The following is a 24,454-nucleotide window of genomic DNA, read 5'->3' as shown; positions in this document are numbered from 1 at the left end:
AGGAAAGAGAAACCAGTTTCTGGAGGACTTAATGAGATGTCTTTTGAGTGATATCTTAAAGAATGACTTAGAATTCATTGTATGGGGGAAAAAAAAATCTAGGCTGAGGGACCAGCACGTAGAAAGGAGACATAAACACACACGACATATTTCAAGAACTGAGAAAAGTTTGGTTTAGCTGGGACATAAAGTTTATGTGAGTGACTGCCAAAAATAAGACTGGAATATATGTTTGGGCTACATGAGAAAAGACCTTTAATGCCATTCTGAGGAATTTGGACTTGATCCCTTAGTCATGGAGTGGACTGTTGAAAGCTGCTAAATAGGGGAGGAACATGACCTTAATTTTTTGAAAGATAACTTTGTTGACAGTGTACTAGGTGGATTGGAGGGAAACTGGACAAAGGGAGATGAGATGGGAGAATTTGCAAGAGTCTTGGGGAGGGGAAGAAACAATGAAAATTTCACAAAAGTGTCAGTGCAGTGGTAAGAATGGGAAGATAGTCATAGATACAGTGGCATTTGACTTGGCTGTTTGCTGGTTGATGATGGAGGGTGCCTAAGATGACAAGACGTTGCCAGTTTTGAACATCGGGGAATGCTATTGACTGATATGTGAATGCAAAGCGGGGGCAGTTTTTGCAGGAAATATAACAAATTTAGGGAAAGGAAGATCGAGCCTGAGGTACCTATCAACATTCAGGTGTAGATATTCCATAGGCAGCTGCAGTGTGGGTCTGAGATTAGGAGAGAAATTGTGGCTACATTTGGAAGTTACTGGCCAAGAGAAACCATGAACTACGTGAGATTTCTCAGGGAGGATGAGTAGAGAGGAGGACCATGGATAAAACCTGGAGGAGCTGCAATATTTAATGAGAATATAAAAGGCTTGAGAGATAACATTGAAAGATAAAAGGGAGAACCAGGGGACAGAAGTTTCAAGAAAGCCAGTGGAGAGGAGAATTTTGAGAAGATGGGATGGCCAACAGTGTTAAATATGTCAAGTATGACTAGAACTGCAACATTCCTTTATTATCTGGCTGTTTGTTCTGAAAAGATCCTAGAAGTACTGTTGTCTTTTGAGATCAGGGAATGAATTCTCTCAAAGCTACCAATTACAGTTAATACACATTCTCAGTCTTTATAGTTTAAGCATCATGTAATATGACCAATTTTGCGAATTAAAGGATCACTGAAATTGAAATAATTTAGGAGAGAGCTGAAGGCCAGAAAGTATCTATATTGAGGTGGTAGTTGAAGCCTTTAGAATAACTGGATTTTATAAAGGGGAGAGCAGAAGGTTAAGGCTAAATGGTAAGGAAAACCTCAAAGTTAGGCTTAGCACAGAGGAAAAGTACCCAGTGAAGGAAGTGAATAAGGAGTGATCTGGAAGTCTGGAAAAAATTCAGGCAACCAAGCATGGATTGTAGCATGTTATGATTCGCCTGGTAGGGTTTCCAGAAGGAGGTTCTTCCAGGTCTTGAGTTTCAAATTCTGCATAGAGACCAGGGAGAATGAGGACTAGAAATAAATGTCCATGATAGTGCCACAAGATCCTTGGAGATCTGGGTGCAAGAATGTTCTGGACAATGTAGGGGCACAGAAGCCAGACTGTCTGCCATTAGGGAAGGAAAGGGTGGTGATGGAATGAAGCAATCTGTGTCTTACACTGCTGTAGCACACACAGTGAGTATAAAAGAAAAAAGAATGGTGTGGAACTAAGCAAGTGTGGAGTGAAGGCAAGATGGTTGGGTGCAGAACATACTGGGAAACAGAAGCAAGTAGAATTTTGCAGCTCTTTAGAGGTATTTCAGAAATGTTTCTTCTGGGAAATAAAGAAAAAGAGGGCCAGGCACGGTGGCTCATGCCTGTAATCCCAGCACTTTGGGAGGCCTAGGTGGGCGGATCACTTGGGGTTGGGAGTTCAAGACCAGCTTGGCCAACATGGAGAAACCCTGTCTCTCGTAAAAATACAAAATTAGCCAAGCATGGTGGCACATGCCTGTAATCCCAGCTACTTGGGAGGCTGAGGCAGGAGAATCGCTTGGACCCGGGAGGTGGAGGTTGCAGTGAGCCAAGATCGTGCCATTGCACTCCAGCCTGGGCGATAAGAGCAAAACTCCATCTCAGAAAAAAAAAAAAAAAAAAAAAAAGAAAGGAGAGAGAAAGAGAACACTCAGGGAGCCAATAAGCCAGATAGCACAGCTAGGTACCTGGAAGGAGACAGAAATCAGAAGTAAGAGTGGTCCAAGACACAGTTCAAGAGCTCACATCAGTAATATAGGAAACCATCTGTTGGATGAACCATTTAAACTGTATCATCGGGAACTTATAAAGAACAGGCAGGTGGTATCATTCAAAATGACTGAAAAAATTCTACATTTTAGAAACGTCATTGTGGCGAATGTGCAGGGAAGTGAGTGCTCAGGAAAATGGCCTTGGACAGCTGGAAAGATATGTGCTTCATTGCCAGCAAACTGGCATTCTAATGTACGCATCAGCATTATGTGAATACAGTCGCTGTAAGTCTGTCATCAAGTGTCAGGTTACCTCTGGGCATGGCGAAGTCTAGTTTCTGGACCTGCAGGGCTATGAGGAACAGATTCTGGACTGTGGTAAGGTTTTTGAAGTAATTCAAAGTTATATTAAATTTATATTTTTAAAAAACCCTTTTGATAATCCGTCTAGTCTTGTGGGCAGCTTTTCATTTGCTTCATGGTATATTCCTGTACCCTCCATGAGTGGTGTTAGGAAAAATGTCAGTAAGTATTACTTTTGACAGTTGGTAAAATAATTTGCTCACTGTATTCACTCAAGAGCTGATGATTACAAATAGAAAATAGTTTTAGGATATGTGGAGCTTAGAGAGAACAAACACAAGTCATTCTTGCTGCCACTCTCCTGTACTCATGTCAGATATTACTAATTGATAACACATCTTCTTGCTGAACCTAGACTGGCTGGAGAATTATTCTTGATAAAATTAATCCACAAAGCCCACAACCAATTGCCTGAATTGACCCATGTGACAAAACTGTGCCTCCTTTCCCTCCCCTCCCCTCCCCTCCCCTCCCGTTCCCTTCCTTCCTCACAGAGTCTCGCTGTGTCGCCCAGGCTGGAGTGCAATGGTATGATCTTGGCTCACTGTAACCTCCGCCTCCCGGGTTCAAGTGTTTCTCCTGCCTCAGCCTCCCGAGTAGCTGGGATTACAGGCATCTGCCACCATGGGATTACAGGCATCTGCCACCATGCCCAGCTAATTTTTGTATTTTTAGTAGAGACGGGGTTTCACGGGGTTTCATGTTGGCCAGGCTGGTCTCAATCTCTTGACCTCATGATCTGCCCGCCTCGGCCTCCCAAAGTGCTGGAATTACAGGTATGAGCCACCGTGCCTGGCCCCAAAACTCTGCCTTTTCTAGTGTAAATGAGTTGCTAGGAATTCTGGTCATCAAAATTACAGAATTCAGTTGGAAAGAGCCTAAAGGATGATTTATCTTTTGAGTTTAATGTCATGGGGGAAGCTAAATATGCTCTTTGGCCAAAAGTCTCTGGATATTCTGACAGAAATAATACCAGACTGGATAAATAGACAAATTATCAGGATAGAATTATCTGGACCACTAACGCATTCACTGTTATGGCTTTAACCAGAACAGAATTTGCAAAGGACAATAGAGGTCATTACCAGGCTTCACCTTCCAGCATTGCGTGTTACAGCGTGTATGGTAAATTGCTTAATCTCTTTTAATCTTCATGTGAGAAATAATATCCAATTCATAAATCTGAGACTACCAATTTAGATAACACATACAAAGTGTTCTTCTACAAAGTGTTCTACACAGTGGGTACTCATAGACGTCTGTTCTTTCTGCTTCTCTTGTTAAATATTCAACACTAAACAGAACCCCTTATCAGATATCTCCAGTCTCTACTAAAATATTTCTAGTGATGAGAAACTCATTGTCTCACGAAGCACTCCACCTTCCTTTGAAGTGCTCTAATTATTAGAAAGTTTATCTTTCTATTTAACTGAAATCTGCCACACAGAATATAGCTTTGCTAATGGAGAATCTTTTGGGTATTTGACAAGATTACTCTGTCTTTCCAAGTCTTTTAAATTTTCCAGGTTATGGATCACCAGTTCATTCAACTGTTCCTTAGATGATGTGGTTTTCACTTCTGTTATCATGTAGGTTGCCTTTAGTTGGATCACTTCTATATCTGTAGGATTAATCTGACCCCTCTTTTTCTGTTTCTAGTATTAGCTTAGGGAATATTTTTTAAGGAATGCCTGCTAACTGTGTTTTATCCCATCGCACTTCATCACCAGCATAATGCTACTTCCAAAGATATAACACAGAATTTATTGTTTTCATATTTAAATTTATAGAAACTATTTAAATTAAATAATTAATTTTTAGTAACATATAACCGCCCCCCCCAACTCCTTGGTTTCAGGGTTTGGTTTCAGGGTGGCTCAGATGTCTTGAACACATTTGTAATGGAAACTTGATAAACTCCCATTTTGGGTTCACCCTCTTTTCTTGGGTGTGGGGCCAAAGTTTGTCACTTATATTAACTAGTTGGCTTGCAAGCTATAATTATCTTCCTTCTCCAATTAAAATCACATTTCTGTATTGCCACATCTAGTTATTACAAAATCTAGCAATACACCTTGGATTTTTATTTCCCTCTAAGCAGACTTTCCCTGATGATTCATATTTTTTCTTCTGGGTTGTTCAACTCTTAGGTGTTGCTGTTATCCCACTGCTGAATAGGACATTGTTCCCAACAAAGATTGATCAGCGGGTACTTTACAGTGTTGTTGGTTTTGTTTTTCTGTGTCTCATTTGCTGTATTAGAATGATTAAAACACATTATTATTATTTCCAGATTTGATTAATAGAATTTTGGGTGACTCATATACTCCAGCTCTACCTAATGTGACAGCATAATTGGATCCAAATGAAAACTTCAATCAACATAGGCTTTTACTTTAAATTGTCCCAAATGAAAGCCTTAATTAATAATTTTCCTTGGATTTTAGCTAATCCGTTTACCTGAATTTTTCAATCATGTGATATGAATGTACGAACCTAATGTGATATTTCTAAACATCATTTCAACCTACATATATTTGGCATGCCCACATTTTCCGCTAGATACTGCATTAAGTACTGGGGACTTATTTCTGGATGGCCAGTAATACCTGGCCCAGGCTTTGAGGAGCAGTAAGATACAAAAATTCATCTTCTAAAAAGGAAGTGCAGACTACCTGGGTCAAGGAAGTTAGGGTTCTTAGCTGATGTGATGATTACTTAGTCTTATGGGAAAGCACTTCAGAGGGACACGCTCTTTGGTCCTATTCTTGCCAATCCACTCCCACTTAATATCATATATTGAAATTCTATGTACTCCTCAAGGCTCTGCTCAGATGCCTTTCTGCTGTAAAGAGTGGTCCTCATATCCTAGCCCTTTATATTACCTCCCTTTTACAAACTTCTATGGCAGGTCACTTTATACCTGGCAAGGCAAGGTTATTTGCACACCTGAGTAGTCTGCTCCCATTTGCTTCCATAGTGACCAGTAAATATTAGTTTGATTGAGAGAAAAGTGTATTTTACTTATTTATTTTTAATTTTTATTCCTAACTGCTAGACCACCAAGGAGAGAGAACAGTGTTTTTTAGATAGAACACCTCGTTATTAAGGGAGAACAAGTTCTATTTTGATCTAGATTGGCAGGAGTATTACATTTTCAGACTGAATATTTTCATGCAAAGCCAGTGCTCCATCAATCGTCTTAAGAGAAGTCAGTTTCGTATCTATAGTTAGACGATTGTCTGCATACAAAGCACACTTTAATGACGAATTAGAGGATTCCAAGGTTGCCTTTATAAGTGAATATCTACAGATACTTTTTTTTTCTTATAAATACTACATAGAAACCAAGTTACTCTATGTTTTGAAAGCAACTTCTAGTACTCTTTAGATGTATGGGAAAAAGTCCTCAGGTTAATTTCCTTAAGAAAAAGCGTCATGAATTAAAAGACTGCTTGTTGAAACTGAAGATCACTTTCTACTGAGTCACCAGATATTGAGCAATATGATTTATATCAATATGCCTTGTGAAATTGTCAAGTTAAAGATTGTACATATTAGATAAGAACATTTTATGTCCCCATAGAGTGACAGGTATCTTGAGGGTTTTCTGGAAATATTAATTGAATTCAACAAATATCTCAGTAAAATGCAAACAGCTTCTTGACGGATTTTTTAGTCTCAAACAGCAAGCCTAATTCCTTTATTAAGACTTAAGGAGAAGGAAGTAAGTGGATTTCAATTTCATGTGACGCAAGCATATTTTAAATAGAGTAACCAAAACAAATAGATTCAAATGGAATCTATGCAAACCATCCTCTTTGCTTCCTTTGTGATGGATACTCCTTAGCTGCTGTGCCTTAATAAGGTAGGGTTTGTTCGTTCAGTCTTTCCAGAGATAAGTGTTGGAAAATTTAGAGTTAATAAATTAATGGATAAAAATTCAATGACTATTTCAAGAGAATAATAGGAGAAATATATTGCCACCATTCATTGTTTGTGCAACCAATGTTTATTGAGTGCTTTTAATGGCACCTAGAGAGTAATACAGGCGGCCCAGCACAGTGGCTTATGCCTGTAATCCCAGAACTTTGGGAGGCTGAGGTGGACAGATTGCTTGATCCCAGGAGAGTAATACAGACATTATTCCAGCTTTTATTGAGTGAATATTCTAGCATTTGTACATAATTCTGTGCACATATATTCAACAAGTATTGATTGTCTCCTATGCAGTAGGCTATATGTGCTGTTTCATGCACTGTGCTAGATGCCAGGGCTACAGTGGAGGGCAAAACAGACATGGCCCCTGCCCTTAGAGAGAATGCAGTGGTAGAGCTGGACATTATTTCAATATTCATACAAATAAATGTATAATTGCAAATTGTGCTAAGAGCTGTGAAGCATAACTACAGTATAGAATGAGAGGGTAGAATAGGAGAACCTGACTTGGTTAATGAGGGACATTTGAGTTAGGACCTAACTGGTGACTAGGATTGTTAACTAGGCCAAAATGGGGGAGGAGGCTCATTCTAGGTTAAAGAGGGAAAGTTTATGAGAAGCTGCCAGAGTGGGAAGGAGCATGGCGTTAGAATTTACTTGACTGTGGTATTGCTGTCACTCAGTATATGTATATCAAAACTTCATATACTGTACATCTTAGATATATACAAAAATAAACAAGGCCAGTAGGTTTGGTGAAGATAGAGGGAGAGAAGGCACACAATTTGAAGGAGGGTAGAGGGGGCCAGGCCAGGCCATACCTTGCTGGGTTTTGGTCTTTATTCCAAGGGTAATAGGAAGCCTTTGAAGGGTTTTAAGCAGTGGAGTGACTGGATCAGCTTTTTCAAAATGATCCCCCCAGCTCTGGTGGAGAGAGTGGAAGAGAGGTGGGTGCAGGTGTAAGTTGTGTGGTCAGCAAGGTGAGAGACACAAATAGTGGCTTGGATGAGGAGGCAAAATACCAGATATGTTCAGGATATGTGTAGGTATCTGTCGAACGAATGAATAAATCTAGGGATTCGGGAGACTTAGAGCTTGACCTAGTTAAAAAGCTACAATTGAAGGATTTTTAGACCAACATTGATAGAGGAATAATTTTTCTTGGATTGTTTAGTTAAAGTTCAATTTGACTGAGAGGTAAAAGTCAGTCCAAATAAAGCTTTCTTATTTGATGATCTTTTTCTGACAAAATGAAACATAAATGATCCATAGTGATCCTAAATAGATTTTTAGTTCAGAGATAAATTATCATAAAGACATAAGATGTTTAGATATATGTGTATAGCAAGTGTTTTATGATACATATTCTACGTGTTGGGAATGTATTTTTATATGATTAAGTTTTCAGAGTGCCAATGCTTTGGAAAATGCAGCTAAAAAGTCTCCTCCGGACAAATTGACAAATAATTGTGTAACCTGCTACTTCAGCTTTGTGTCTTTGGTGTTATAATATTATATTGTCCTTTATCTCCTCAGAAATTATCTCCTCTGTCATGCAACTGTTCCCTGTGTACTCTGGAGGTGACAGATAATCATGATAATGATGACTAAAACTTTCATCAGGTTCTCCTCCCTCCTGAGACCTTCCTTTCCCTTGAGCAGTTCTTGTCTTCCCACTGGCCAGCGTTCAGTTCTATCTCCTTCAGCTCTGCAAGCTGTAAAAACACCTTCCAGAGTCACACAGGGGAACTGAGTAAAATTCTCCTAACTTCACATCACCCGAAGGACTTTTTCTTACCCCCAGCCTCTGAGCAATAACACTGAGAAGGACTTCATTGTTGTGCTTTCCTATAACACCACTGCCAGATTCTGATTAGCCTGGATCTAATTCTGCAGTACTAATTTTTGTTCCAGGATTATCTGTATTGGATGCTGATTATATATATTTGTATTTTTTAAGATAACATTTATGTTATTATTTGTCAGCCTACTCAGTCGTATATTAGATAGGCTACGGAAGTTTAACATTAAAATTATCATCCAGAATCAGCACATAAGGCTGTTTAAAATGGGTATCCAGTGAAAACACCATACAGCACCTTGGGAGGTACTTTTTTTTTTTTTTTTGAGAGGGAGTCTTGCTCTGTCACCCGGGCTGGAGTGCAGTGGCCGGATCTCAGCTCACTGCAAGCTCCGCCTCCCGGGTTTACGCCATTCTCCTGCCTCAGCCTCCCGAGTAGCTGGGACTACAGGCGCCAGCCACCTCGCCCGGCTAGCTTTTTGTATTTTTCAGTAGAGACGGGGTTTCACCGTGTTAGCCAGGATGGTCTCAAACTCCTGACCTCGTGATCCGCCCGTCTCGGCCTCCCAAAGTGCTGGGATTACAGGCTTGAGCCACCGCGCCCGGCCGGGAGGTACTTTTTATCCAATGTAAAATGTAATGTCCAGTGTGAAAACGGTATGAAACTTTATTATGTATTTGCCTTTAGTTCATAAAAACTGCTTGAGGTTATTTTCAATAGACTATGTAGAGACTTACATATGGTTGGTGCTAAGTAAAAGTTTGTTGAAGGAATTGAAGCCATCCTCACAGAATTAAGAGTTCTGGACAGAAATGTAGTTATAATTAAGCTGTAATCAGGCAGCACTTTGACCCACTTCCTTGTAACTAAAAATCACATAACCTTAGATACTGACCATTTGCATCCCCATTGTTCCTGTAGATAGAAATTCTAATGTTAGAATCATGAGGCTTTTGTTTAAGAACTGCTTAAACGGATCTTGAATTACTGTGGAACTGCTAACGCCAACCAATTTAAAGCCTCCCACAGACAAACCAAATGAGCATGAGAGTACAGTTTCTTTCTCTCTCTGTCCCGTGACTTCATCCTGTACTCTTCAATTAATCAACAATCTCTATGCTTTGGCTCACTCCAAAACTCTTAAAAACCCTAGCCCCAGAGTCCTCGGGAAGACGGATTTGAGTTTTTCTCTTTTCTCCTTGTTTGGCGACCTTACCATTAAACCTCTGTCTCTGTTGCAACCTGGTGCCTCTGGGTACTGACCTGCTGTGAACATCCAGGCAATGAGCCTATTACAGCTACAGAATGAATACACAAATAGAGGCATATGTGATGTCCCACTTGTATACACAAATATGCAAGCAGAGAAAACCAAACACCACGCGTTCTCACTCATAAGTGGAAGTTGAACAATGAGAACACATGGACACAGGGAGGGGAGCATCACACACTGGGGCCTGTGAGGGGGTGGGGGGCTGGGGGAGGGATAGCATTAGGAGAAATACCTAATGTAGATGATGGGTGCAGGTTGATCGGTGCAACAAACCACCATGGCATGTGTATACCTACGTTACAAATCTGCACGTTCTGCACATGTATCTCAGAACATAAAGTATAATAATAAAAAATAAAGGTAAAAATGACACTTCAACTTGTCAAAAAAATTATGCTTGTTGCTCTGTTTATTTGAAATGTGAAATTGCAGCCTTACGTGATTTCTTTAAAATCCCATGTTACTTACAAATAAATATTTCAAAATGAGTAACTTAGCAGAAACTTAGTAGTGTATATATAACTTCAGGAGATCGATAAGTGCAAATCAGTAACTAAAATGACCATCTTCTGACCAACCAAGGTCATAGCGCCCTGTGTTTACGGTGTTTTTAAAGATTTCAAAATGCCAGGCTAATGTGGTTATATGTGATATTATTGTTGTCTTTTTGTACAAAGTGAGTCATCTCAAGTTGAGTAACTTGTTCTGACTAAGATAATGACTCACTGAGAAAGCCTGAAATACCATCAAAGTGACTTCTGTTAGAGCCCACTGCTGTCTGTGGGCTGTTTTGTCAGTGTGGTTTATTTAGAGGTCTGCTTCTAAATTGTGTATTTGTTCCATCATTTTGAAGAAGAGTTATATTTCATTAAGAATACATACATAGTGAAACAACAATGACATCTTTTAGCAACTAGAATTCACAATGAATTTAATTCTAAAGAAGAGTAGTATGCAGAATTTTTTTCCTGAAAAGCTTGATGCTCTTGTTTTTAATAGTCTATAAAGTTAAAATATCTATTCTGAGTTTTGCAAACAATTTATTGCATGTTTGTAAAGCGTTGCATTTATTTATAATTCTGCTATATTATGCTAATTTAAGAAATAAACCCTAAAATTGTGCATGACAATTCCCAAGAATGCTAAGCTTGTTTTGAGATGGAGTCTCACTCTGTCGCCCAGGCTGGAGTGCAGTGGCACGATCTCAGCTCACTGCAAGCTCCGCCTCCCGGGTTCAGGCCATTCTCCTGCCTCAGTCTCCCGAGTAGCTGGGACTACAGGTGCCTGCCACCACGCCCAGATAATTTTTTGTATTTTTAATAGAGACAGGATTTCACCGTGTTAGCCAGGATGGTCTCGACCTCCTGACCTCGTGATCTGCCCGCTTCAGCCTCCAAGTGCTGAGATTACAGGCATGAGCCACCGTGTCCAGTCCCGGTATTTCTTTTTCTTTTGAGACAGAATCTCGCTCTGTCACCAGGCTGGAATGCAGTGGCGTGATCTTGGCTCACTGCAACGTCTGCCTCTCGGGTTCAAGCAATTCTCTGCCTTAGCCTCCTGAGTAGCTGGGATTACAGGCACCCGCCACCACGCCTGGCTACTTTTTGTATTTTTAGTAGAGACGGGGTTTCACCATCTTGGCAAGGCTGGTCTTGAACTCCTGACCTCGTGATTCGCCCACCTCAGCCTCCCAAAGTGCTGGGATTACAGGAGTGAGCCACTGCTCCGGTTTTTCTTACTTTATGTACTCCTTAGTTAATTGTAGAATCCTCCCCTTCAATTTGAGCAGCTACATTAATAATACCATTTTAGGCCCCGTGGTTTGCACCTCTCATCAGGCATCTCACATTTGACTAAAATGGTAGGAATCTGAGGTGGGAGGATCTCTTGAGCCCAGGAGTTTGAGGCTGCAGTGAGCTATGATCGCATGACTACGCTACAGCCTGGGTGACAGAGAGTGACTCCGTCTCTAAAGAAAGCTTGTCTTACAGTTCTGAAGTGCTTTATGGCTTGTTAAGCTCCTTCACAGAAATTGGCTTATTTGATGCTCACAACTTGCGATAGAGGGAAGATAAATATTATTCCCCCCTCCCCATATGTTGGGTGAGAAAAGTGCACATTTTCTTTACAAAACTGGAATAGTTTAGGATTCCATGAAGGGAAGAAAAAGAATAAATACGTCTGGGGGAAATATATAAACCAGTTAATTAGTTGTAGAGACTTTGTTGTTGTTGTTTTTTCTTTGCATAATAATAGCAGGTAATATTTAGTGCTTGCTATACACCAAGTGCGAATTGACCCACAGAATTCTCATAATTAGGGTGTGAAGTGGGTATTTTTTTGCCTTGATTTTAGGGAGCAGAGAACTAAAGAACAGAGGGGTAAATAAAATCATTAGAAAGTGCCAGAGCTGGGACCCAAACTCAGACCTCTGTACTGTGCTTTTAACCTCTATGTTCACTGGTGTACTGCTGTAAAACAGTTTTCTGGGAAATACATTTTAAAAGCCCAAGTTCTATTGTGTAAATACTCCCATCATGGCCAATTTCAAGCTTCCCATGGTTTAATAGCCAGCTTGGAAAATTCCTGAGTATTTACTGATCGGCAGTTAAGAGCCAGCTTGCCGTAGTATATCTCTGACCATCCTACATGGCCTCTCTGTGCCTGTGGACAGTATCACCTGAAGAAAGGATATTCAATTATTATTTTAAAATCGACTTTATTAAGATTTGCTTACAATGAAATATATTCATTTTAAATGTACAGTTTGAAGAGCCTTGCTAAATGGACCCATCACCACATTCAAGATACAGAACGCTTCCATCAGTCCCAAAGGTTCTCAGGTGCCTCTACCAGGTTAACCAGTTAATTCCCACTCCTCCACACCTTTCAGCTCAGGTGACCACTGAGTTTATTTCTGTCGCTATAGATGATATTTTATCTTTCTGAAAGTTTCATATAAATGGAATCACACAGTATGTATTATTTTGTGTCTGACTTCTTTAGCTCAGCACAATCTTGGATTCATTTCCAAGATTTAAGAAACATTTACTACCCCATAAAAAATCATTTACTCAGCTATATGAATAAGAATTTCATTTTCATTTGATATTTGAGTATAGTTTTAAAGCCTGGGCAGTTATTGATTGGCTGGTTTTCTTAACTCTAAATAATTGCTTTCTTTTTCACTTTGTGCCTTATAGAACTGCCTCCTTACTGGTGAACTTTTTGGAAACTGATTATTAGTTAAATAAGACAATTTTAATTTACTAAGTCAATCATTTTAAAAGGTTTGCTTTTTTCTTCTTTCTTGTTTTACAAGGTAAACCTTCTAGTATCAACACATCTCAAGTGGCTTGAACACACAGGGTTAGCTTATTTATTTTTATTTTATTTTATTTTATTTTTTGAGGCGGAGTCTTGCCCTGTTGCCCAGGCTCGAGTGCAGTGGTGTGATCTCGGCTCCCTGCAACCTCTGCCTCCTGGGTTCCAGCTATTCTCCTGCCTCAGCCTCCCAAGTAGCTGGGACTCCAGGCACAGGCCACCACTCCCGGCTAATTTTTATATTTTTAGTAGAGATAGGATTTCGCCATGTTAGCCAGGCTGCTCTCGAACTCCTGACCTCAAGGGATCCGCATGCCTTGGCCTCCCAAAGTGCTGGGATTACAAGCGTGAGCCACCGCGCCCAGCCAGGGTTAGTTTATTTTAAAGTTCGTTTCTTGAGACTCCGGAAGATGGCACTCTTACAAAGCCTAAGAAATAAAGCTTTGGCAACCTATGGTTGTTTTTCTAGGTGGTTCCTTCCTGCTGTGACCCATTTGCAAAGCCATTTGCTTGAGAGAATAACATTTTTTTTTCCTAATTATCAGAGTCATATATGCTGTTTGTTAAACATTTTAATAAATGTATTCTTCAAACCCCTTGCTAATCCCCAAGAGATAACTACTATAACAGTTCAGTATATATACAGTATTTTCCAGACCTTCTACTAGCTTATACACACAACATACGCATATCAAAGTAAAAATGTAAATTTGTAAAATTTTTGATTTTAGGATAATCATAAACAATGCTCTTGTCTTTTGCTATAGGATTCTTTATTCAGTTTTTTTCTTAGCAGTTCTTTTCTTTAAAGACAGACCTTCCACTTCTGCAAGTCATGGCTTGCCGAGTCCAAAGGGACCTCTCACATCTGTGTTGAATTAGGGCTTGTGGCCTAGTGAATGAGGGCTAGACTGTCATGATAAGGATGCTGCTATGGTCTGCACGTTTCTGTCCCCCCATATTTGGATGTTGAGACCTAATCACCAATGTGCCAGTATTAGGAGGTGGGGTCTTCAAGAGCGGATTAGGTCCTGATGGTGGAGCCCTGGCCAAGGGGATTATTGACCTTATAAATGAGGTCCCAGGGAGTGGCTTTGTCCCTTCTGCCATGTGAGGATATATCGAGAAGCTGTGTATGATCCAGAAAGTGGGCCCTTATCAGACACTGAAGCTGCCTCCAGAACTGTGAGAAATATGTTTCTCTCATTTTTAAGCCACCCAGTCCGAGGTATTTTGTTCTAGCTGCCCAAAGGGACTGATAGATGCTGTGCTAGTTGCATTTCTTGTCAGTGAGAACAGGGCAAAGTGAAGTTACATAATAAGAAATGTAATGCTTCCTTTGCCAACTGAAGACTTATAGGACATTTTGGCCGAGATAGTATCAGAAAAGAACTATTATTTGGGTCTTGCCGGCTGTGCCGTGGAATCCTAGCCATTGGAGCTTTAGTGGGAAATTTTGTGAAACCACAAATTTTTTTACAGATAGTTTTTTTCCCCCATGATATAACCTTGCCAGTAGCTGACTTCCCCGAGAGCATATAGTCCAGGAAACCAAGGAAGAACTGAAAGGCTTTTGTGATCTATCTTTGGAGGTCATATACTGTCACTTCTTCAATAAATCTGCTCCTCATTCATTGTGGGAGGGAACTACACAAGGGAATGAAGACCAGGAGGCAGGGATCACTGGCGCCAACCTGGAGGCTGCCACAAGTCACCAATGTGTAGATGTTATTTAAAACCATGGGATTGGCCAGGTGCAGTGGCTTACACCTATAATCCCAGCACTTTGGGAGGCCGAGGCGGGCGGATCATGAGGTCAAGAGATGGAGACTATCCTGGCCAACATGGCAAAACCCCGTCTCTACCAAAAATAAAAAATTAGGTGGGCATGGTGGTGCGTGCCTGTAGCCCCAGCTACTCAGGAGGCTGAGGCAGAAGAATCGTTTGAACCTGGGAGGTGGAGGTTGCAGTGAGCCAAGATCATGCCACTGCAATCCAGCCTGGGCAACAGAGTGAGACTCCCTCAAAAACAAACAACAAACAAACAAACAAACAAACAAAACCCTTGGGATTAGATCAGGGAGGACAGGCTGTGGAGGGCTTAGATGAGGTTACCTGGGGAGGGAGTATAGAGAGAAGACAAGAGGATTGAGACAACATTCAGTCACAGAGAGAAGTCTGAGAAAAAGCTGCTTATGGAGTGATGGCTCTGGGAGCTTTGTGGAAAAAAAATTCCAAGAGAAGGGAATGCTGAGAAACTGTGGTACTAGCTAATAAATGACCCCTGCATTTATACTTGTGCAAAATCCTTTCCCCTTTGGGTCTCACACCATTCCTATGTAGTTGTAAGGAAAACAGATGTTATTTAAAGCAGTAACTATTGCAGACACTTTTGAGCACCAGGGAAGTAGAATCCTTTATTTATTACTTGGGGTCTATGGACCTTGTTCAGAGGCCTTGATAATCCTTTTGAGTCTGAAAGGTAAAGGTTGCCCTAGGATGTATGCTGGAAGGTGAGGGCTAGACAAAGAGAGCTGAACGTATAATAAAGTGAGATGAGTGGAGGATCTGAAACCATTAAAAAATATTTTTTTCTTTTCTTTTTTTTGAGACAGAGTCTTACTCTGTTGCCCAGGCTGGAGTGCAGTGGCATGATAACAGCTCACTGCATTCTTGACCTCCCCAGGCTCAGGTAATCCTCCCACCTCAGCCCCCCAAGTAGTTGGGACTACAGGTGTGCACCCCCACACCCGATTAATTTTTTTTTTTTTTTTGTAGAGACAGAGTTTTGCCATGTTGTTCAGGCTGGTCTTGAACTCCTGGGCCCAAGCAATCTGCCCATGTCGGCCTCCCAAAGTGTTGGGATTACAGACGTGAGCCATTGCATCTGGCCATATAAATAATATCAAAAGGAAAAACTGCATACTGAAGCAAATCAGCTTAAGTTGGCTGACTAGCCATTGGCTTTTGGACTCAGCTCTGGAATTCCTCTTGTCTAGCACAACTCCTCCCTCTCCCTTCTGCTCCTTTGACACTCCTTATTCACCATGTCTCCTTGTTTCTTCATCCCACTTTGGTTCTGTATAGTAAATAATAATAAGACACAAATATTGAGTACTTTCTAGGTGCCAATAGTTTCCAGGTTCCTAGTGCTTTAGGTACACAACCTCATTTCAACTTCACAAAACCCATGCCATGAACCAGGTGCAGTCATTGCTGTCATTTCCACTTTAAGAAACTGAGGAACACAGAGGTTAAGTTACTTGCTATTAAGTAGCAGAGCCAGAAATTGAACCCAGTGTGATGTTAGAGGCCAGGCTCTTAATCATTAAATTTTGCCCATTTTCCTTTTAGGGTTTTGAATTTAGCAACGCATGTTGAACCACGATCTACTCAGGCTGAGACTTTGGCTTCCTTTTTCCCTAATGCAGAACATGATTTCTGCTTTGACTTGTGGGTCTGACCTGTCCCAGTGGAGACCCCACCTTGGGCCTCACTGCTGCCAGCTAGGAGAAGGGAGAGCAGAACAATGTTTGTTCACACCCTCTGTCTTTTCACATGTATTTGTCCTGTTTCCTTTCCCTCGTCTGCCTGGATGATTTCTTTATGTAGCATTTCATTGCCCCTCCTGGAAAATTGTTCACTTCTCATTCCATGTGTCCTTCGAAGGTCTTTTCCTTTTTGTTTTGAGACAGAGTCTCACTCTATCACCAGGCTGGAGTGCAGTGGTGCAATCTCGGCTCACTGCAACCTCCGCCTCCTGGGTTTAAGTGATTCTCCTGCCTCAGCCTCCTGAGTGGCTGGGGTTGCAGCCACCTGCCACTGCACCTGGCTAATTTTTGTATTTTTAGTTGAGATGGGGTTTCATCATGTTGGTGAGGATGGTCTTGATCTCTTGAGCGCGTGATCCGCTGCCTCAGCCTCCCAAAGTACTGGGGTTACAGGCATGAGTCATGGTGCCCAGCCCTTTGAACTTCTATTCAACAGATCTCACTGTATCACCATTCCTGGTAGATGTTTATCTCTGCCCTCAACTGTGAGCTCCTCAAGGCAAGGACCATATCATATTCATCACTGAGTCTCCAATCTGGCACACTGTAAGGGCTCAGTGTTTCTTGACTGCATGAAAGATGGTGCTAGAAAATGAACAGGACAACTCTCAACTGCTGTAGTAGACAGTATAATTTTGCTATAACCTTGATGGGTTTACATAAAAAGGCCAGAACTTCTAAAAGAATCTTCTTTTAACTTAATCCTCAAACCCTGACATCTTCATCCCAGTTTTTATCTACATTATCATTATTATTATTATTAATGTTTTGTAGAGATGGGGGTCTCTCTATGTTGTCCAGGCTGGTCTTGAACTCCTGGCCTCAAGCAATCATCCTGCCTCTCAGTCTCCCAAAATGCTGGGATTATAGGTGAGAGTCATTACTCCCAGCCTCTATTTTATTATTAGTATTTCAAAAACTTCTCTCTATGCTCTTGACATTATTGTTGGAATCAAGAAGGCATACATTTCACATTATTACCATTCATCTTTTATTACAATTAATTCTATTAAAACAATACTACTTGACTAAAGCTCTATGATTAAAAAATATTCCAGATTACCAGAAGAAAGTTCATTAAAAGACTACTCCAGGTCCAGAAAGATATAAGGTAATTTTGATTTGTTATAAAGACCAATGTGACCAACATGACTTGTGACTACATATTGTTTCAGAAGGGCAAAAGGGATTCAGTGTGAATAGGGAATCCAAAGAAAATGGAACAGACAAAAATAGAGATTGAACTAATACACCATGTTACTCTGAAAGGAATGATTTCTGTTTGTAAATTTCTTGTTTCTAAGGAATCAATCATGGGTAGATCTTGTGAAATTTTACATTAGTTCTTCAATTTCCTGAACTTGAGATGAGACCACCTCACCATTCACCATCTCCTGCACAACTGTCTTGATTTTTCGGGTTTTGGTCGGGTCTAAAGATAAAAATGGAATAAGAGGGCAAAAGTTAGTGTTTCAAATATTAATCCAGCATTGGTTGTTTAATGCAGGTTTCTAAATTAAGCATTGGTTGATACAATCCATATAATTAAACTTTCAAAAGTAAATTTTACTTCTTAAAAATGTGTTTTATCCAATGAAAATGAAATGTATTCAGTGTTGCCTTGTACATATATGAAAACTTTTTTTTAAGAAAACATTTCAAAGGTGGTTATGGTGATCATAATATCTTGTAGCAGAGTAGGTTTTTTACCCTCCTAGGATTGCCAATTTTTTAATTTTTATTTTAATTTTCTTAGAGACAGGGTCTGGCTCTGTTGCCCAGGTCAGAATGCAGGGGCATGATCATAGCTCACTATAACCTCTAACTCCTGAGCTCAAGTGGTCCTCCTGCCTCAGCCTCCAGAGTAGCCGAGATCACAGGCATACACCACCATGCCCAGCTATTTTTTTCTTAAGTTTTTTGTAGAGATGGGGTCTCACTGTTGCCCAGGTGGGTCACAAGTGGCCAACTCCTGGCCTCAAGTGATCCTCCCACCTTAGTTTCCCAAAGCTATGAGATTACAGGCATGAGCCGCCATGCCCCCAAAAGTTTTAATACAGTACAGACTACTTATTTTGTGCAGGAATGCATAAATGTTTTTCCTTGGCTCAGAATATAAATATGCTTTAAATTAAAATTAATAATAATGCAATATTCAATGAGATCTTACAGGTTTTGCATTAATAAATGTGATTCTGACTTATTCCAAGTGATTCTAGGGTTTCTGCATACCTTTAGAGGAATCAGTTGACTGTGCTTGTGATTTGGAGTCTGTCACAAATAAACTTTCCTCCAAACCATCACTGTAAGAAAACAAAGGAGATGACCTCAAAAAGTGAAGCAACCTGGCTTTTAATGGAAGAGTTGGTCTCAGAAATTAGATTTCCCAATTTGTAGGCCTGAGTTCTTCCAACTAGTGCAGCCTCTGATCACTTTTGGAAAGCTTGTTAGAGGAGGTGGTTCAGGAGGCTACTAGGTGTCCTTATCATCAAGTCTTTGATATCAGAAATTGAGTGACTTTTGTAGTACAGGGAATACTGATTTACAAACTGTTTCTGACAGTAGTGCCTTTGTTCATTGCAGCATTTTATGAATTACCAAGTAAGATAATGGGTGAAAACACTTTGCAAAGTGTAGAGCATTTAGTAAATCCCAGGCATATCTTTACTAGACTTTGTTTGTTTGTTTGCTTTTCTGTCAACTAAAACCCCATTCCTTCTATTTCTGCTGTCCACTCTTGGTCAGCCCCTAAAGGTGTTTGCAGCCTTCGTTGTCTGCTCACCCTTGGGCCTCCCCGTCCAGCAGGCGGCGGTAGGTCTCAATCTCCAGCTCCAGGCGGGCCTTCACATTCAGCAGCCGCTGGTGGTCCACGTTCTGGCGCTCTGCGTCCGCGCGCACCTGGAGCAGCTGTGCCTCCAGGTTGCTGATGAGCTGCTGCACCTGGGACAGCTGCGCACAGTAATCGCCCTCGGCTTCGGCCAACGAGTCTTCCAGGGATTTCTTCTGCACGCGGGAGGGAAATGGTATAGAAATAAGAATGGAGGGGACCGAAAAGAGGAGGGCAGTCAACGGCTAACGTAATTTGGATGCAGCATTTTCTTTGGAAGTCCAAAGGATGCTGCGTCTGTTTGCGCACGCGCCTACCATAGCGAGCTGGGACTGCAGCTCGATCTCCAGGTTCTGAACTGCGCGACGCAGGTCGGTGACCTCGCTCTTGCTGGACTGAAGCTGCTCGGTGTTGGTGCTAATCTCCTTCCGGAGCTCCCCGCTCTGCAACGGCAAAGACAGCCAGGGCACTCGAGCGCCGAGCTCGCTCGCAGGCCTTTCTGCGAATGTATCAAAGCCTTTGCTGTTTGTGTTACCTTTTCAATGAACCAGGCTTCAGCATCCTTCCGATTCTGCTCAGCGATGGTTTCATACTGCGCCCGCATATCGTTGAGGAGCCTGGTGAGGTCCACTCCGGGGGCAGCGTCCATTTCTACGCTGACCTCGCCTGGGCCGCCCACCCGGAAGCTTTGGAGCTCCTGGGGACAGCACGTGAGAGAGAGGGGCACAGGGGTCCATTGTGACTTTCGTGGGCCCTGGATACTTTTATCCTCCTGGGTCCCTTCCTACACACACACACACACACACACACACACACACTTAAAAATTCTATTTTATGACTGTTGGTATAAAGACAAATATATTAATGTAATATTTTAAAACTTTTTTAACCTAAAAATTCATATTTTTCTTCTGATTTTACAGGGACTTAAGACATATTCATGGGTCCCTGAAATTACCTCAGACTCTGGGAGCAGTGCCTGCTGTACCTAATGGTTAAGTTGGCTCTGCTTCTTGAGGGGCCATGGCCTTTACATGAAAGGAGGCCTGATGTACACTCACTGGGGTTTTCACCTACAGCTGCCAAACAGAGGGCTGCAGGCAGTACCTGGGCTTGCACGCTGTTTGTGCCACAATCATTGAAAATCTAGTAGAAACTTTCTATTGCCAGCGTCCCTTCCTTGCCTAGCCTCCAATATGCACCATGACACGTCAGAGTTTTCTGTGTTATGCTAAGTATAACCAGTTTCTCTAACACATATAACATTATATATTATTGGTAGACTTTTGTTCCTTAACTTTTAAAATACTCAGTTTTTTTTTTTTAAATCACTGAATCAGGATAGTTAGCATTCCTATTGTCATTGCTTTATAATGGAAATGACAAAATCAGAAAGTGCCTCTAATTTGTTAAGCCTTAACAGGATCCACCATCACCACCACCACCACACACACATCACGCACACCACACGCGCATCACATACACCACACACACATCACACAGATATCCAAAACAAATGGCCATTTTAACAGGGAGACAATGTATTCTCCATACTTGTTCCGACTCCAGATTTCTAAATTTGAAATTGTAATTTTTGGGTCTGGGAGAAAAAAAAAAGTAGCTGAGTGAGGCTGCCCTGTCTGACTCACCTCCTCGTGGTTCTTCTTCATGTAGGCCAGCTCCTCATTCAGGCTCTCGATCTGCATCTCCAGGTCGGTCCTGGTCAGGGTCAGCTCGTCCAGCACCCGGCGCAGGCCATTGATGTCAGCCTCGACGCCCTGGCGTAGGGCCAGTTCATTCTCATACCTGAAAACCAAGTGCAAAGCAGTTGAGGGAATCAACACAACCTTTTGAACAAGGCCACTGATCTTCAGGGTTCATTATTGCTTACATCTGTGCACCTACTTCATAACGGCAGCATTGCAATGTATGATGCAGATTTTGCTTTTGTGTTTTTCCTTTCCTTTTTTTCCACCATTGTTTACCATTTGGTTGGAGAAAAGACAAGTGAAAAAATAATGAGGCAGTACTTTCCTACCAGCTGTGAATTCCAATACCACAGCATCCCAGGGAATAATTTTCCCTTTGCTGGCTGCCATGGCTATAAATAGCAGCAGCCCTCTCTAAGTGGAATTTCTAAAAGCAGTTGAAAATAAGTTACTCTTTTTGCTTAATGTTCTTCATGATTTAACTTAAAACACTGATACTTCTTTAGTGGCTGTTACCAAAATTTTACAAGTTCAGGACCATGGCCATTGCAACTTCCTATGTGGAAATTTTGTGAAGCAAAAAGGAAATTAGTATTTCTTCCTTATATCTGGGAGAGTTGAGCATGGAAAAGGAGGAAGGAATATAAAAATTAGTACATGGTTAATCTTTCCATTGTATGTGTCATCAGGAAACAATGGTTGATACATTGAAAATTGAGGTTTAGAGGCAGGTGGATCATAAGGTCAAGAGTTCGAAACCAGCCTGGCCAAGATAGTGAAACCCCATCTCTACTAAAAATACAAAAATTAGCTGGGCTCGGTGGCAGGTGCCTGTAATCCCAGCTACTTGGGAGGTTGAGGCAGGAGAATCATTGAGGTTGCAGTGAGCCGAGATCGCACCACTGCACTCCAGCCTGGGTGACAGAGTGAGACTCCGTCTCAAAAAAAAAGGAAAAAAGAAAATTGAGGTTTAGGACCCTGGTAGGATTATGGTGTCAGTCACATCATGAGTCAATAGCACACTACAAATATAGTGATCCATAGCCCTGGGTTTAAGCAACTTATAATTTAAGGACATTTAATGTGAATTGCATTAGATTCTAATTACTTTCTAGAACACCCTATGTGAATTTACCAAAACACTAAATGTATGGAGCTTGTGAACTTCAGAAGATTTTATATCAATGAAGGCAGGACAGTAGGGTAGAAGACATGGTGGGACATGGCCATGATCCTCAGTTTCTTCCACTCACTTCATCCTGAAGTCCTCGGCAGCCAGTCTCGCGTTGTCGATCTGCAAGAGGAGCTGGGCATTTCCAATGTTGGCTGCAATGATCTGGCATAAAAGAGGTACACACACGAGATGAAGCCAAAAAAAACTAGTTAATTATACAAATATATTTTTGACACAAAGGTAAAAATGGTGATGTTAAATGCTGGTTTTTAGAGTTTAAGACAGTTTCATTTTTCTAAGACAATATCTGTATAAAATAATATTGAGAAGTAAAGAAATACAGATTTCCTACAGAAGGATGATGGAAATACAATCATTTCTTGGTAAATGATGAAATGGAATGAAACAACCTGGGATGAGAAAATTGCTGCAAGTACAGCCAAATTGGAAAATATCAAAGTTGTAGGTGATTATCACTGTAAAACATTGCAATGGTAAAAAGGAAAAAAATTCCCAAAGCTCCTCCAAAAGAAATCATCTTACCTTATTCCTGAGGTCTTCAATCAGTGGATAATATTTGCTGTAATCACTCTGTGAAGCATCTCCAGTCCCAGTTCCTCTTGTTTCATACCATTCTCGAATTTTGTTTTCTAGCTCAGTATTAGCCTCTTCTAGAGCTCGCACCTTATCCAGGTAGGAAGCTAATCTATCATTAAGATTTTGCATAGTTTCTTTTTCTGATCCAGAAAGAAGGCCTCCATCATTGCCTGAGAGAATACCTAGAGAGCCACCTCCTGGGCTGCCTCCAAATCCCATCCCCAGTCCTCCAAAGCCACTTCCACCCAGGGTTCTCCCGTAACCAGCACCCAGTCCTCCTGCCATGGAACTTCCAGAGCCACCCCCAAAGCCAGAACTAGAACCAAACATGGAAGCAGCAGAAAAGCCTCCCCCATAGCTGGGTCCAAAGCCAAAGGCACTGCCCCCATAGCCACTTCCAACACTGGAAGCAGACATGCCCCTGGGTCTGCCTGCTATCACACTCTGCGAGGAGAGCCGCCGGGACAGCCCAGGGGTGCGCACTGAGAGTGACATGGTATTGTTGGAGAGATCCATAGCCTGGGGAAAATGGCCACAACTGGAGAGGAAGTTGTGCCAGCAAGCCAGAAAGCTAACCTTTTATAGGCTGTGAGATGGGTGTCGCAGTTGAAAAGTTCACTTTCTCCACTCAAAATTGGGTCCTTCCCGCAGGTTTTTGGCTAGCTCAACAAGTGAATGATTTATGTATAATGAAAATTCATTGATACAGAAGTAATTGAATAATCATTTCCATTAAATATTTGTTATATGAAAAAGCTGGGTGGAGTAGAGTCTACTTGTCATAAGGAATTTTTCTTCTCCAAATTAGTCAGTTGCCTGTATTCCCAGCACTGCCTAGCGTCTTGTACACAGTAGGAAGATAATGAACAATTGCTGAATGGATACGTTAAATACTTCTTCCTAAACCTTATGCTTTTTAAAATTCTTCTCTCATCTTTTCTGTTTGTTTCCTTTGGAAAATCCAATGTAAAGCATTTGTTTCCTTTGGAAAAACCAATCCAATGTAAAATCCGATCATGATCAAGCATTCCTTTTAGTGGAATACAGCCTCAGAAGCAGCTGTGAAATGCACTGGCAAAAGGTGGAGAATACATTTTCCAGATTGATACTAGAATTTTCATTTTTTTTTTTTTTTTTTTGAGACGGAGTCTCGCTCTGTCACCCAGGCTGGAGTGCAGTGGCGTGATCTTGGCTCACTTGCAAGCTCCGCCTCCCGGGTTCACACCATTCTCCTGCCTCAGCCTCCCGAGTAGCTGGACTACCGGCGCCTGCCACCACGCCCGGGTCATTTTTTGTATTTTTAGTAGAGACGGGGTTTCACCGTGTTAGCCAGGATGGTCTCGATCTCCTGATCTCGTGATCCGCCCACCTCGGCCTCCTGAAGTGCTGGGATTACAGGCGTGAGCCACCGCACCCGGCCAGAATTTCCATTTTCAAGGATTTTAAAACCTTGGCATTAGGATGTTGCACGTTTCTTTTCCCTCTGATTCTTCAACTCCAAAAAGTACTATTTTTGAGTAGAGTTGTTTGTAGCAGAGTTTATAGTAGAGTTTATTATTGTTGTTTAAGCAGTTTTGCCTTGTCTGATTGCTCACTGCTCTACACTCAGCACTTATTATGTTTATTCCTTCAACAGATATTGCCTGTAATGGTTGCTC

The 24,454-nt window shown here is 41.3% G+C and overlaps 1 protein-coding gene across 1 annotated transcript; it reads right to left on the bottom strand.

Moving 5' to 3' along the window:
* Positions 1-17,452: 17,452 nt before the first annotated feature.
* Positions 17,453-23,344, bottom strand: KRT12 (keratin 12). Its single transcript, XM_033183095.1, has 8 exons — positions 22,743-23,344; positions 22,279-22,361; positions 20,966-21,122; positions 19,852-20,013; positions 19,634-19,759; positions 19,272-19,492; positions 18,722-18,792; positions 17,453-17,921 (listed from the first exon to the last, which is right to left on the bottom strand). Exons 1-8 carry the CDS (start codon positions 23,310-23,312, stop codon positions 17,824-17,826), a joined length of 1,488 nt encoding a protein of 495 aa, XP_033038986.1. The 5' UTR covers positions 23,313-23,344; the 3' UTR covers positions 17,453-17,823.
* Positions 23,345-24,454: the final 1,110 nt, after the last annotated feature.

The sequence above is a fragment of the Trachypithecus francoisi genome, unplaced genomic scaffold (genome assembly GCF_009764315.1).
Source record: "Trachypithecus francoisi isolate TF-2019V2 unplaced genomic scaffold, Tfra_2.0 Lachesis_group20, whole genome shotgun sequence".
Classification (NCBI taxonomy): Eukaryota; Metazoa; Chordata; class Mammalia; order Primates; family Cercopithecidae; genus Trachypithecus; species Trachypithecus francoisi.
This window is presented reverse-complemented; position numbering and strand designations above follow the sequence as displayed.